Consider the following 15,446-nt stretch of genomic DNA (forward strand, 5'->3'; position numbering starts at 1 on the left):
CAATGAGATCATCTTTAAACTTCTCTGAGCCTCCTTGGCCTGAGGTTCGTTACCTGTGAAGTGCTTTAATTATGTGCAGGGCCCTGCTCAGCGGCAGTGCTGTGGGACTGGTCGGCGCTGGTGTTGAACACAGGGTCAGAGGAATTGTTTGTTGGAAGTGAGAGGCTCACGGCGTTGGGTAGCTATCGGCCCCAGAGAGGGGGTGAGAGGACAGACGGCCTTAACATGAGGTGGGGAGAGGAGGGATGTGGTGAGGTTGGCTTTTCCCTGTTGGTTGCCTCAGCCAGATCCCAGCCCCACTGCCGTGTGAGACCCCAGCCACCGCGGCCCCTTCCCAACCACTGCCTTTGCCAAAAGGTGTAAATTCACAACGTACTCAGTGTGTAAATACCATGGCAGTAAGCAGAGAGATTGTCGCAGCTGGGTCCTGTTGATCTTGCGTTAAACAAAACGCAGGGTGCTTACCTGGCGAGCAGGCCTTGCTCCAGCCTCGTGGGCCTGTTCTGCTGGCCGTGCGGTGGCCAGGCCTGCGCCATCCTGTCAGGATCCCATCCCTCCCGCAGCTCCCTGACCTTTGATTCCCATTTTCTCTTCAGACCAGAGGCTACTGGGCCACGCGAGCGCTCCTCCTCCTCTCCACACAGTTGCTGTCAGCCCGTTGCCTTTAGCTTGTTCCAGCTCCATTACAGAGCTAAAGACATGACTGATACCAAACAAGTACAATTAATAAAGTCTATCTAGCCAACATCTGACTCTCATTAGAGGAAACGTGTTGAAAAAACAGATCTCAGGTTGGCTGTGATTTATGGCTTGGGCCTGCTATCCTTCACAAGCACTGGCGAAAGCTTTTGCAAAGGGCCAGAACATAAACTACTTAGGGAAACTCGGTATCCATGTAAAAAGGCTGGAAGGGTCAAATCAGACAAATTAAAGAGGGGTGGAGATGCAAGTCCAGGCTGGCTGTCCCCCACAAAGGGCCACCTAGGTAGGTGCAGGGGGTCTGTTTTTGTGTTTCTACTGTGGAATTGGATTTGAAATTTCTTCTGGTTCCTGCAAATATCACTGCTTTTTTTTTTTTTTTTTTTTTTGGCTAAGCTGTATGCATGTGTGTGGGAACAAGTGGTTGGAAGGGGCAGTGGTCCAGTGGTTTATCTTGAAGTGTCCAAGTACAACACCTCTGGTGGGTGTTTCATGCTGAGCCTGATAATGGGACTTGGACAGCCTGGGCGTGGTGACAGTGCTGTTGTCACCTGAGTGAGTCACGTTGCTGCATCACTGCTGGATCCTGGATGTCTTTGTCACTTCTCATTCCCTATCTGCTCACAGAGTTTACTGTAAAGTTAGCTATGCTTTCTGCTTCCCTCAGGAGCTTTGAGCTTCATTCTTTTCTCCTTGCAAAGAAACAGTTGCCTGGATTAATTTAGCTGACTTTACTGATGCTCTTCCAGATTTGTTCAGAGAATACTGAACAACATTTTCTCCAAACTGGACCTACTCAACTTGCATGTTACAGATTTGTAGCACAGTGTACTCCAAACCACCCCATTGCATTGCAGGGTTCGGCTTTCTAGTAATGGCAAAATATGACCTTGAAAAAGCTGGCTGCAAAGGTTTTATTTGTTTAAACAAAGACTTTGTGATTCCAGAATTCTCTCCCCTTTCATATGCTATAAACGACCTCCTCCGCCTCTCTGAAATATGAATTTTGGAGTAATCTATCAAGAAAAAGAGAGACAGAGCCTTGATCCCTTGACTTCAGTTGAGCTGTGCAATTTATATCTACTGAGCATCTGGCTGTAGGGAAACCAAAAGCCCTTTTAATATTCTGCAGAGACTCTGGGTATACAAATGAGCGTGGGCTGTCAGAGCTGAGAAATGGGGCAGAGATGCCAAGAGGTTTCTTTGCCGTTTCACAGAATGCTCTGACCTGTGGCCCCATGGTGAAAGTTGGCCTGATTTCTTTACTCGCTTCAGTGCCACTGTGATAATTATGCTGAAATCATTAGAGCCCTATTGGTATAAAGCCGTTGTCATGCCTTTTTTGTTAATCTTGATTTGAGTGAGGAGCTGGAAGACTTGTGGGGCTTTCAGCCTTGAGCAGGCAAAATATGCAACTATTTAATCATGAAATTATGTTCATGCTGCTCAAGCAAAGTGGGAAGGGCAAGCGTAGCAAGGCACCCGAAGGAAGACATTCACCGTTGTCAGTCACTTGTCCTAGGAGCATGTCCAGAGCCTGGTGCCTGTTTGTGCAGTGCAGGAGGTGCCAGCTCTCAGACTTTAATCGAAGGCTGATCAAATGCAGCAGCCTTTGGGTCAGAGTTAAGTGGGTCACCGCTGACACAGGGTATGTGATCTGCTATCTGCCAGCACGCCGAGTCTATCCCATCTCTGATATGTTACATCTTTCCTTTCCCTCCAGTTGTACTGCTTTACCCACGCAGACAGAGAGGGGGAACAGGAGGGCAGGAAGGCAGAGGTGTGCTAGGACAGGGACAGCAAGATGTTCTGGAGACAGACCGGGTGTCACATGATACGCTGGTACAGTCTTACACTTATTATCTCAATTATTTATCCTCCCTGCTGGAATATTTCTAAAACAAATCCTACCATGTGTTTTAAGGTTGGGCTTCATAGGGTGAAATCACAACTCCTTTCTCAGAGTTTAGCTGGAAAAATACAAATCTGCCAGCGAGGAATCTGGGGGAAATAAACTGTGGTTCTGTGTAGCAACAAGTGATGGATTTCTGCAGATATGGATAGCGTCTGCTCTGGTGTTTCAGGTCAGAGAGCATGTGTATTTGCCCCAGCGTTGTATTCATTGTCTGTGGAATAGTGATGTGAGATTCTCAAGCTAGCTTTACTAAAGCAGAATGCTTTGACTTTGCAGTGCAAGCCCTTGGAACCACCAGCCATCGGGATTAGAGAGTAAATATATAAGTGCATAGTAGTAAGGGAAGATATTTGTTAGCTTGATTTGTCACCATCATCCTCAGGCCTTCTACAACGACAAAGAATGACCCCCAGACCTTGAAGGAGGCTGGTCCCTGGTGTATTGTAAGCAAGTTTTGCCTGTAGATTCTGTGTCAGAGGTACCAAGCATTCGTCTCACTCTTCAAGTTTGTAAGCATTGACCATCTGCCAGTTAGCTAGATAAATTACACAAGGATTTGCTGGCAGGACTATTTTCCTCAGTAAGAAGATTTTTTTGCACTAGGACTTCCACTTACTGGATTAGTTAAATGTCATTTGGGTCCAGGCTAAGTACTTTGGGTGTGGATCTGGGTTTCCAGGTGCTTTGAGAAGAACAGGATCAGAGTTCTGTTATTTTGTTGATTTAAATCTAACGTTTTGTCCAGCAAATGCACATAAGAATACTGCTTGAGATGCTCTTCAAGAGCAGAGGGGCTGCTGGACCGGTGTCCAGCAGAGACGATCAGAGCTCCCTCTCCTCTGAGTTGGTTGATTCGCCCCTGTGCAGAGGGGTAGTACAAGCCCTTTTAGTAAGCTGAGCTCTCCAAATAGAGTTTAACTTATCAATTCATCTCAAAATCTGCCCCAGAGATGGTTTTCAGACAGTCCAAGTCAGTCCCTCTGAAACCTACGGGGGTTATTAATATGTGCAAGCCAGCAGAAGGGAGACTAGGACTCCATATTTTATTTGCTCTGTAACACATCTGGTACGCCTTTTGGCTCTTGGGAGCTCTGGATTTATTCAGTCTTATCTTTCTATGGGGATGAGCAAGATCAAAAGCATGAAGCTGGTTACAAACAGAACATAATTCCCCATTTTGCACACCACAAGCAGATGCAGACCAAACCAGCCTCGCCCACTTCCTTCCCTGGGGACAATGCGCCTGTGGCACTCATGTATTCATGGGCCAGTTCAGGCCAAAAATATTGACCCCCAAGATCGATTGCAGAGAATAAAAACAAACAAATGCTGTTAGTCCGAAGATGGTCCATGTCAGTCTTGACCTGTGAGGGAATCCCTCGATCTCAGTGTGCCCAAACCATCAGATGCTTTGTTTGCGAAAGGTAAGGCCCCACCAGATGGAGGCTGAGTATCTACCTCCTTTGGGAAGGTGCACAGCTCCTCATGGAGATTTTCTGTGCCCCCAAGGGGTCAAGGAGAGAATTTCTTTGGAAGGTTTATGCAGTGGGTGATTGGATGCCGTTAGTACTCAGACAATCTGCTTGGGCTGTAAATCACTGAAGGGGAACAGCCAAACTTCCTGGCCCTCCGAGCCACATATTAAAATCGTTGCGTGGCTGAGAGCCATCGGCGCATACCATGTGCTTCATAAACTGGAAAGTGTTTGTGGGTGAAGATTTGAGAGGTTCCTCAGGGGTCCTCATGCAAAAGGAGACACTCGTTAGGGATGAGAACTGAGTCCCAGGTGTCCTGGGGATGTTTGGTTAGGTCAAAGCCCATGTTCACCTGAACCCGTGTTCACCCATTGCTCTCCATAGGTAGGTACTGGGGTTACACAAATCCCCAGTGCACCCTCAGCCTGAGCCACACCTGGATGGTTGGTTAGTGGCTCAAGAATTAGGGGTCAACCTCCCCAGCCCTATGGAAATACCAGGAGGAAATACTGCTTCAGTGGTCATCACTGCAAACTGGCCCTAGTCCTCAAGGAGCCCAGAAACGCACCCAGAGATTCTCCTCTGTGGGACATGAGCTGGTGGTGATGTGTCGCCTGAGTAAGGCTGGTTTGTTCTCTGTAATACTTCATGCTGCGAGTCATTTTCCCTTTTTAAAAACCATTGCACTTCAGAAATTGTGATAGGTGAGCAGGCCAGGCTGGAACGCTTCTCTGATAGCTGGGAACAGGCCGTTCAACACGGCTGTGACGTGCTGGGAAAGTGCTTGTTGATTAAATCTCTGCTCAGGGCTTTATCCTCCTTCACTCACTTTAAAACTGCTGAAATGAAAACAGAGGCAAAGCAGCAGGCCTCCTGTTTAGATAAGTGATGTCCTTTGTACCAAGCAATCATTTTAAACTGCACTCAGAGCCCATTAAGCTAACATTTGTTCTCGGTAAGGCATCCTGTCAAGACCCCTTTGGTGCTTGCTGCCGATCTGTTGCTTCTATGCAGCAAAGTGAGATGGAAACCACTTCGTGCTGCAGGTCTGCTCTGCATCAGCCCTGGGGTCACTTTTGTTTTTTCTCGCTGTTGCTGGGACTGATGATTTGTTGTGGGAGTGGTTACAGGGCCTGGGGATGGAGCAGGGCTCCGCCGAGACGGGCATTCTGTGCAGTCATTGCTCTCGTTGGCATTTGACCAGGACTGAGAGCAGGGGAAGGAAGAGCACCGAGCTAAGTGGGAGCAGCGGCTGTGCAGCCTGGTGTCTGCGAGGCGGTACGTGCCATGGCAGCCTGTACCACTGACAGACCATGTCTCTGCCAGTGACAACTGGTCGTGCTGGTTGGCACCAGGAAAATTCTTAAAACTAATTTTTCTCTGCCTGCCTTCTGCCTGTTGGGAACTTGGTTTCACACCGCACCACCGAACGTCCCCAAACAACATTCATAATGTGGCTGTGGCTGTTTACCTGCATAACAGTGTTGAATGTTTATTCCACATCCCACCCCCAATAACTGATTATCTTAAAGCACTTCCCTGTGTGCCTTGGATCAAAAAGGGATCAGGGCCTGCAGAGTGAAAGCCACGGATTAGAATGCGAAGTACACAGAGATTTTACATCATTCTGTTTTGTTCTTTCCAGAATGCATGAACTGCACGAGACTAGCAGATATGACCGAGAGGCTAAACACGCTTGAGGCCAAGGTAAGGATTTTATTGCCTTTATTCTTCTGTTTGGCAAAAATTTCCAAGCGTTGCCAGTGAAAAAGACAAGTTGACATCCCTGGAGAGAGGAGGTGTCTGTCCGTCTGCACAGCAAGCAGGGACAGCAGAGCTCAGCTGGTGTGACACCAAGTGGTGCACAAGGAGAGAGCTGTTCATCTCCATCGCTCAGCTCGGCTCTTGGGATTAATAACCAGAGAGGCAGCTTGTTCTGTTTCCATTTGCTTTACAGCAAGTGCTCTGTGTGTCTGCCTCAAACGAGCCCAAAGGGAGGTGCCTGGGTGGTGCAGGACAAAACACTTGAAGCAGATACAGGCACTCAGCCCCGTCTGTACTGCTGGGGGCTGGTGAAAGATGGGTCTGTGTGAGCATTAATTCAGCTCCTCCTGAATAGTGCTCAGGTTTTGCTCCAGGAACAGAGGGCAGATGGAGCTGTATGATAAAAGTCTTGCTTTCAGCTGCTTGATACCACGGGGACATAAAGCAGCGATTCCCCTGGCTCAGGAAAGGAGCAGACTCCAGTTCTGGTCTTGCTCACTCCAATGCCTTGTGGAACCTTACCCTTGTAGGGCACAAAACAGAGCAGTAAGGGCACGCAGATTTTTCGAAGGACAGTTGTTCAGTCTGCTCTTCAATTGCTGTCCATTCCTGTGTTTTTATCCCTTTTCTGAAGGATGGGAGGCTTTTGTGTGTGCTTCAGTGGAGAAAAATATTAAGGGCAGACCTTCACATTGTTGTTTGGTTTTTTTTTTTTCCTGCAAATTGTTTTAATTTCTGCCTACTGGGATTCAGATGACTTGTTCCAGTCTAGTAACAAAAAAGTTGAGTCGGTCCCCTTAGATCTGTGGTGTCCCTGTGCCAGCCCAGTCCTGGCTGTTAGATGCAGTGCTTTGGTTCCTTTAAGGCAAGTGCTGCTCTTATTATTCATTAACATATGGTTATCAGTGACATAAAAGAATTTGGGGAGAAACCTTTGGTGGGGGGAGGTTGAATGTGTGGTGATTTTGAGGCCAGTGCATGAGATTCTGGTAATTTGGGAATTGTCTGAGCTGAAATGAAGTGAGCAATGTTGTCTGGAACTTCCTCAAAGCCTTCGCAGTTATATTTCACTTCGGGGAAAACGAAAGGGGAGGGGGGATGAAGATGTGGGGAATTCTGTATTGTTCGAGTGGAAACAACTGTTGTAGTGCAAAGGACAAAGACGAGCTGGGCTGTTTCTTGTAGCAGTGGGACCTGGCAGGTGGGTGTTCTTTGGCAGCGGGGAGCTGGAGGCGTTCGGAGAGGAGAGAGGGGCTGGTGACCGACCTCTGCGTGTAGTCTCGAGTCCAAGTAAGACATGGACCAGCCTCAGAGAGATGTAAATCAGCCCTCCCATGCTCGGGCTGTAGCCAGCTCTACCTTGCTTCACTTTCCAGGACTTTCTGTATTTGACTCCCTGGAAATTCATAACCGAAGACTTGTTCCGAAGTCCTGACATCAGAGCACCTGTGCTCTGCTGGCTTTTGCTGCTCAGCACTTGTGCTGGATAACAAAGCCTAAGAGGCAAAGGCCAGCCTCAGCCAGGGCCCTGGCAGGACTTGGCTGAGGAGGAGGCAGCTCCCACCTGCCCAAACCCCCTTGAGAAGTCTTCAACCCTGAGTGAAAGTGCCCCCAAGTCAGTGGGTTTGTTGTGCAGATATGCAGCTGGTTTAAAGCAGGTGATTTTAGGTTCTTGTCCCCTAAAAGCAATCCGCTTTCCGACATGGGTACCACCTGCCTGATGCCTGTGATATTTGGGAAGTGCTGCCCACTCGCCTTGTGCGTGGGAGCTCTAGTGAAGGCAGCAACATGACCTAAGACACTTGTGCAGCAACTGGCATTTGTCCCCTGACTGGCAAACCTGACGTGCTGGTCTCTAGGAAATGCTTTGGGTGTTGGCAGCCACCATGCTGCAACCTGCCCTGCATTCAGAAGGGAGCACCGAGCTGGCAGCCAACAAGCGCCGTGTCGACAGCTGAAGGCTTTGCAGTCCTGCAAACCCTTTGACATGAGGATCAGCGAGGCAGATGTGTGCAAAGCCCAGTGCCAAGATGTGACCAGCCGGACCCCTGAAGGGTTTGGGTACTGGCTTCGTCCCAGCCATGGCCAAGCAAAGAGCACCTTCTCCCTGCCTCACTGAGCACTTTGGATGACTCAGACTCACAGATCGCAGAGTGACAGCCTCCTGCCAGAAGGACCGCTGGAATGCCAGGACAAGCCGTGGCCCTCCAAGTCTCCAGGTAGCCGCAAAGTCTGCAGAATCACAGACATGATCAGCTGGTGGAGCCTGAACTCAGCAGACGAGGAGCACCTCAGTGGTGTCGATCAGCTCCATCAGCTATCTTGGGCATAGCACATCGTGTCTGTGTGTTTTAGTGCTGCAGCACTCTGCAGTCCCGGACACCTCGTAATGCTAAGCAAGTGCTGCTGCTTGGGGCTTGTCTGGCTTGCAGGAAGAGTGCTTCATGCTCTATTTTAGCCATGCTAAATGTGAGCATTTGTGTGTGACACCTCATCCTCGCAGAAGTTTGAAAAGTTACAGCTTGGAAAACTTGTGTTTCCGATTTGACCTTTCTCTAGCTAATTATATTCATTTATTTCTTACCCAGTTCCAAAGGCAAGGAAAACACCTTAGCTCTGGGGAGCTAATGAGGCAATTTGTGTTGTTGCTGTGATGGGTTTCCTCCTGACTTTACTGTGCTCCCACAGACACCCAAGCTGGGAGCAAAGCTCATCAAGAGGTTTACTTTTATGGAGGGCAATGAGTTGTCTGTTTGTATTGTGGTGTGCTAAAGATCGTGCATCTGCTAGGAGAGTATATTCTGCAGCACAGCCTAGCAAGGATGTTGTTCATCTTCAGGCTTCCACTTCATTTGATAAGCTGTGGGTGCTGTGCAAAAACTGGTGGTGTGTAGCAATTAAAAGCAGAGTGAAGCAACATTATATGAGCACAGATGCTGTACACAGGAGAAATGTGCTGATTCACTCTTTCTTCCATGTTAATTTAAGTTCAGTTTGATCTACACAGCCATGTAGTGACCTCAGTTGTTGTAATGCAGTAATTGCCAGCACCCTTGAAAAAGGTGCTTATATTCATGTAGTATTGCTTCTATTCCTGCTCTGGGTTTTGGAGAAAGATGCCTGTTTTGAAACAACTGATGCTCAGTAATGTCAGGACCTGAAGATGCCAGAGTAGAAGCCATATGAGCAGCCAAAGAGTATTTCTATGGTATGATTTCTCTCCTTCAGACTTTTTTTTTTTTTTTTTTTTTTGTGGAGTGGTGAATGGAGAAGGTTCACATTCAGAGAAAGACATTTTCTACTAACTCTTGTCATTTCCTAGGTGGGAAACAGACGGTTCTGGGGCAGGATTTCCTTCCACAGCCTTCTTTCTCTCCTTGCTTTTACAGCAAGGTAAGAGTACGAATGGGAGAAGTAAATACAAAGATGGATTCCTGTTTTGTTTTTTTTTTCTGGTTTTTGTTTGTTTGTTTTTTGCCTGTTGGCCCGTTTGCACTTGCGTTGTAGTAAGTAGAAGGAAGTCCATGGTATCTGAATATGCCATTGGTGAAAGTGGTCACAGGATAGCCATAGGATAGCTGTCCTCTGGAAGCTTTCAGTGCTGAAGGGATATGGAAATGTCTTATTGGGTATGAGAAAATACAGAGCTCCTTTGCTGTGCACGGGCTGTGGCTGGAATACCCTGTGTGGGAAACTTGGAGATAATCTCTGGGTTATTTATGACAATCCCAAATGTACAGGGAGTCTGCATTCCAGCGGTGTGAGGGGGGACTTGCAACTGCAGAGCGTAAATCAGAAAAGGTCACCCAGGAATGACATTGCTGCTTTTGCCCTTTTGAATTTCAACCTGGAATTTAATAGATAGGAATATAATAGGAATTTAATGCTGCTTTAATAGAGCAGGCTAGGCACAAGTGAAAAACAGTCTCTTCCTCACACCTCCGCAATGGGGAGGAGGAGCCAAGAGCCCTCCCCAGTATGTGTGAGGTTATGTAAAATGTGCCTTTGTCCTCCAGTGGCTGTGAAGGGCAAGTGTACGTGGAACAAGCTCAGCTGCGGAAGTAGAGGCTGCAAGTCTGTCATCTCTTCTTTCTCTCCTCCTCTTCTGCAGGCTACCGCAGCTGTCCCCATAAAAATGGGGGTGTAACGAGAATGGCTCTCGTCTTTCTTAATGCAAGGATGAGTTGGTTCATCCAGCTTGTAAGGTCAGTGTCCAAATGAGGTAATAAAAGGAACCCTCTGATTTTTGTAATATGAAAGTTGGAATAGAAAGCGAGATATAAGAAAACAGAATGAAAAAATGACTCATTAGGGACAGAACAAAGTCCTCACGTGCCTTGTGCCCTCCTTAACACTGCTGTAAGTTGTCCTTGGGGCTGCATGAGATGTTGCTGCATAAAAGGAGGTGAAGGGAGATGAGTCCGGGCCCATTCTCGTCTTTCCCATTTTGAGTTACCCTGTCATCAGCCTGGGATGGAATCGGCCCGCTCCATTTGCTTGATACCAGACCCATTTTGGTGCCACAGGTTTGAAAGCTTGCTTGATGGTGCTGAGCTTGAAATCTACAGGCTTGAATCTACATCGGGAAGATGGTGCTAAGGCTGGGATCAAGGGCAAGAAAGTGTGCAGGGAAGGACAAAAGCTCCCCCCTCCCCGGTATGCCAAACCTTACTTCTCTCCCATGACATTCTATGCAACGTGATTACAGCCTCCCACAACCCACTTTTATTTCAAATACAAGGCTTCTCCTTATGCCAGCACAGTTTCTTAGTGGGAATCGTATACAGTCCTTTCTTTCTGGCCTTCCTGAGCCTGATGCTGCCCTCCTGTGACACAGGACAAAGCCCCGACAAATTGTGCTGAAACTCAAGAGAGCTGCAGTGCCGCTCCCACTGCGTGCAGTGCTAACAGGAAAGCAGGCAGCTGCCTAAAGCTTTCTGCTCATTTTGTTCTCCACAAGCCCCACTTTCTTTTAATAAACCGCACCACGGAGTTATGGGCAGTGTGATATTAATCCCAACTTTCGGTTGGAGCTCGAGCACAGCATTTGATCTGCGTTGATATAACCCAGCCTTATCTCCTGACACCGCTTTTGAGAAGATCGTGGCATTTCACTCACAGCTTTAAAGCAGGAGATAGCATTACATATCTAGTGTCTGAATGATTCATTGTGTGATTGATAAATGACATGCGTATTTCTTGCATGAAAACAGTCCTTGTAATGTGATTCCCCGTGCAGGAATTTCTGAAAGGTTTTAAAGAAAATCTTGGTACAGTACACAGAGGTTTAATCGATCCGTTGCTATTTCTCTGAAATCACCCCATTTATGTAGCTCAGATTTCCACACAGCACCTTCATGACCCATGTCTTTTGATTACAAAGCACCATTACTTGGAATTTTTTGCTGTAATCATTGTATGAAATGATTTTATATCTGCCTGTTTCTCCAAGCATCTGTCTGTGATGTTTTATGGGGTTTGTCTTTTCCTTCTCTGATAGACATGAAACAATCTCCTGCTGTAGTGCAGAAATATTTGCAAAACAGAAGATGTTTTAAGGTACTGTAGCATAGCTGGGAGAAACTCTAGGAGCAAAACCCGAGTTGCTTGGATGTGAGGCTGCTGCTGGTCCCAAAGAGCGGACTGTAATGCTTGCTTGGTATTTCAAGGACTTTCATGAATATTCCATGCTGTATATTTGATTGCCACTAGCAGTTATTTATTTACCTTCTGTTCTCAACAGGAAGGTAGTTTAGTAAATCTCTGAGGTTTCCTGGTGACCCTGTGCAGAGTCTGCATTTCCAGTTCCAACAATGCATTGAATTTAAGGAGTATTTAGGCTAGTCAGCAGGTAGCTGTAGCAAGAGCAAACTTAAATCAATCCCTATAAAATGCTTAAATTAATTGGTGAGTTTCTATAGGTCAGGTTTTGTCCTTAAGACTAAAACACATCTTCAAACTGATGTTTAAGAAGGGGAGATGCTGAAACAAAAGCTGGTGTGTAAACCAAACTTTGTATCAAAGTTCATCTCTGAACTTCAAATCTATCTCCTTGGCATTTTTCTAGCAAGCAATCATCATGCTTCTGCCAAGGACACTTGAGTCAGTTCAGATACTGGCCTTTCTCTGACTTGGGCATGCTTCTATCTTCCAGAATGACACTTAAAATCCTTTTATTCTCAAGTCCGGTAATTGTTGGATCTTATTTCTTATCACTGTTGGATTGAAGGAGAAATTGGTCCCCTAAGGCTGTTCCATGTGTTTGGCAAATGCTGTAAATCATTTGCCAGAACCACAAAAAGGCTTCAAAGACCTCCCTCTCCACCACCCCCTCCTGGGAAGTTTTTTAGTTACAGGTTTGGCATTTTTAATCAAATATGTTCGACATTTTCATAAAATAACTTTGAAAAATTCCATTGTCCTTTAACATGCAACTTAATTTGCCAAGCGAATTCTACGTCTGCATTAGGAAATACTGTGAGTATATTTACTACCTGAGAGTATTACATTTGCAAGCTTTGTTTTTCACGAGAAATACTCTTGTGGCCAAAAAGTAGGTAACAGCAAAGGATGTATAAGTGCTCGGATCATTTGCTAACCCTGTGCCCAAAAGTGCAAACTTCCACTCAGCTCTCAGTCAGGAATTCTGGTGGAGCTTCATAACAAAAATAGGATCGTAAGAGAAAAGTGGCTTGAGGTCCTTTTCTCATCCTGCACCAAGGCAAACAAGGAAAGGACCAAACCTCTGACTTTTTCCAGTTGTGCTGCTCTCTTCTAGCAGCTTTTCATGTGGACCCCAGCACAGGAGGAGAGTGCAGGAGGCATCTCAGCCCACTGGAGCTGGCCGATGCGAACATCTCAGGCAGAGCCGAGGGCTTCTCACCTGACAAGAAGCAGAGAGCTGATCTCAAAGCCATTGCTGAGAACAGATGTTACTTTCTGGAGACTGACTTCATCTCAGGCTGGCCTGGCTCCACGTCCGTAACACTGCTACATCCCCAGCAGGTGACAAGCAATAAATTGGGCAGAGAAGAATGATGTGATTTTGAGGGTGGAAGGTTATAGCTGCAGTTTATTTTTATCAGGTGTTTTAAAGTAATGGTGGGGAATCCGATTTCACTCTGAGCTCCTTTGTGTACTTCACTCTGCAACGAGCTCTTAGCACGGCACTGGGAGGATTGCTGGATCCTTTCCACATCCACCTCCTTCCCCTGGCTCTCAGGCGTAGGGGTGCCAGTAATGGCTGGCTGCGCGGCCGTACAGCAGCAAAGGTGAACCCCCAGGTGGTGGCAGCAGCAGAGAAGCTCCCCGGGTGCCTCTGAGGGCAGTGACCTGGTGAGCGAGTGCCAGTCCTTGTCCCGCTGCAGCCTGAGAGGCAAAGCCTCAATGGTCTGTTGGTCTGCTGGGCTTTGCCTTGGTTTCACCTGAATTAGTAGGTTAGCCCATGCTCTTGTGTTGTCTCTGCTGTGATTCCCCCATAGAAGACACCTGCTGATGAAACAGTCAGTTTTTGCATCCTCTGTTTTTGGAAGTCTTGTAGAACTGTACAAAGAAACCAAATACTTCAACAGAAAGAGCGTGGGCTGCATCACCTATGGATTGGCAGAAGCCCTTGGTCCAAATTTCTGTCTTCAGTGCAATAACTGATGACATCAACCTTACCTTTTGGTCTACACTGGGTCAGTCCAGTGACATCAGCTATTGCTCCCTACATAATCTATCAGTATCGTGAGAACTCCTCCATGCACTAATTATCTTGTCCCCTTTGGCTGTAGCCTCTAAGATGCTATAGGGATGAAGTCACCCAGATTCTCTCTGGGTACCCGGTTCATCAGATTGTAGCAAACTCTTACCGAATGTCTGTTGGCTTTTGAAACCAAACAACTGTGTCTGCATCGGAGCTTTGCATTCACAGGTTTCATAATGCTACAAGAGAGATACGGTTCTCCATCAGGCTTTGTAAAACTCCCTGTTTAGCTCTGTGTCTGGATGAATGATTAAAAAACTCTTACATTTTGCCAAATAATTTGCTATAAAGAAAGATATGTCCAACAAGTTATGCAATTACCATTATTAATCAGCTTGTGTCTTTACAAGATCAAGAGAATCTTATTTTACACTGGAATTTTTAGCTGATGAGCTAGATTCATGCACGTTTTTTTTCCCTCCTTTTCAGAAAGAGATGGAGGGGAGTTCATTCTGTCAATGCTTCATGACAGCAAATATCCCGTGTTTATCAATTAATAATATCCATCTGGATTGTGTCAAACGATCCCCCTGCATTTCCATGGGTTTTTATCCAAAGAAAAACATTCTGAGCCCTGTTGTATCAATTTTGAAATCGTTGGACGCCCGGCTGTTCTTTCCTCATTTCTAGCACCTACTAGTTACAGGACATCAGGAATGCAAGCAGAGGACAGATGATGGGAGGAGGCTGTTTTTGTGAAATCTTCTTTTGATGTGTGGGAACGACCAAAATAGGGTTCTTGAAAGCCACTGTAAGCCAAAAAAATCCTCAGACACTGAACATCTCAAGAAGATGAAAACCTTCCTCCCATTTCCATTGTCCCTGGGCTGAGCTTTTGATCTGACGCAAGAAATGTGGTATGTGTCTGAAGTTTAGAAAGTTTATGCTGGCAAATAGAAGAGGGGGAGTTGGGTTGAGTAAGCTGGGACCGAGCTTCAGGCACGTAACACTAACGTCCCTGCTGAGGGCCCTATGCAGAGGAGAGCCAGGCTTCGAGCCGCGGGAGAAGGGCGAGCGCCAGACGCTGTACAGAGGTGAGCCCGGTGGCTCTGCGGGGCTCGGAAAGCCCAGGGGTGACTTTTGCAGGCAATAACCTCTGCCTCTGGCGCTGGCCTGCGAGCTGCTCGGCCAGGGCAGTGCGTCATCCCTCCCGCTCTCCCTTTGCCTTCGCACGCCGGCTCCTGCATCGGGCCCGTCTCCCGCGGCGGTGCTGGCAGGGGATGCGGCCCGAGCGTTTCAGATCCTTCCAGCTTTCTGACCCAGTTCAGCTGCATCTGAGAGGTGGGGTCTGGAAACCAGAGGCAAGCCCTCGTATCATGCTGGTGGGACCTCTGCTGCCAGAGGCTCCGGTTCAGCGCATCCATTTAGGCTCAGATTTGACTTTTTGCTTCTGTACGTGCAAAAAGACAAAAGCCTGAGTGCTTTGCTCACTTGAGGCCATCCTTCCCCCTTGCGCAATGCCGTGCAAACAGGGAGGAAAGGTCTTTGTGTCTCATGCAGCGATCTGCCCCCCTGCCACCACAAGCAGCAGCCGCAGGTGCTGCCCCTCAGGAAGTTCCCTGTACCTGCTTCTGCACGGTTGGGCGACTGTCGCCATCCTTGGCATCAAGATGTATGTCTTGGTGTCATTGGAGTGTTTTGTGCCTCACTCTCCTTTTTTTTTTTAGTAATAACATTTGCATTGCAAGTAGTAATAGTAACAGACATGGGCACTGCTGAGGATTCCCAACCAAAGCTGTGCGTTCTTCTTCAGTTGGTGTTAGCCTTCTGTCCATCTAACCCTACTGACAAGCAAATACCAAGACTTTAATACTGGGACTTTAATACATTGCACATTTTGCTAATT

General features: G+C 47.2%; 1 protein-coding gene across 1 annotated transcript in view; it reads left to right on the forward strand.

Moving 5' to 3' along the window:
• COL26A1 (collagen type XXVI alpha 1 chain) overlaps positions 1–15,446 on the forward strand; it is a 168,843-nt gene that overhangs the window by 121,868 nt on the left and 31,529 nt on the right. Inside the window, exon 4 of the mRNA XM_035559059.2 lies at positions 5,735–5,796. Coding sequence (XP_035414952.1) covers positions 5,735–5,796 — 62 coding nt within the window. The remainder of the gene's footprint in view (positions 1–5,734; positions 5,797–15,446) is intronic.

The sequence above is a fragment of the Cygnus atratus genome, chromosome 20 (assembly GCF_013377495.2).
Source record: "Cygnus atratus isolate AKBS03 ecotype Queensland, Australia chromosome 20, CAtr_DNAZoo_HiC_assembly, whole genome shotgun sequence".
NCBI lineage: Eukaryota > Metazoa > Chordata > Aves > Anseriformes > Anatidae > Cygnus > Cygnus atratus.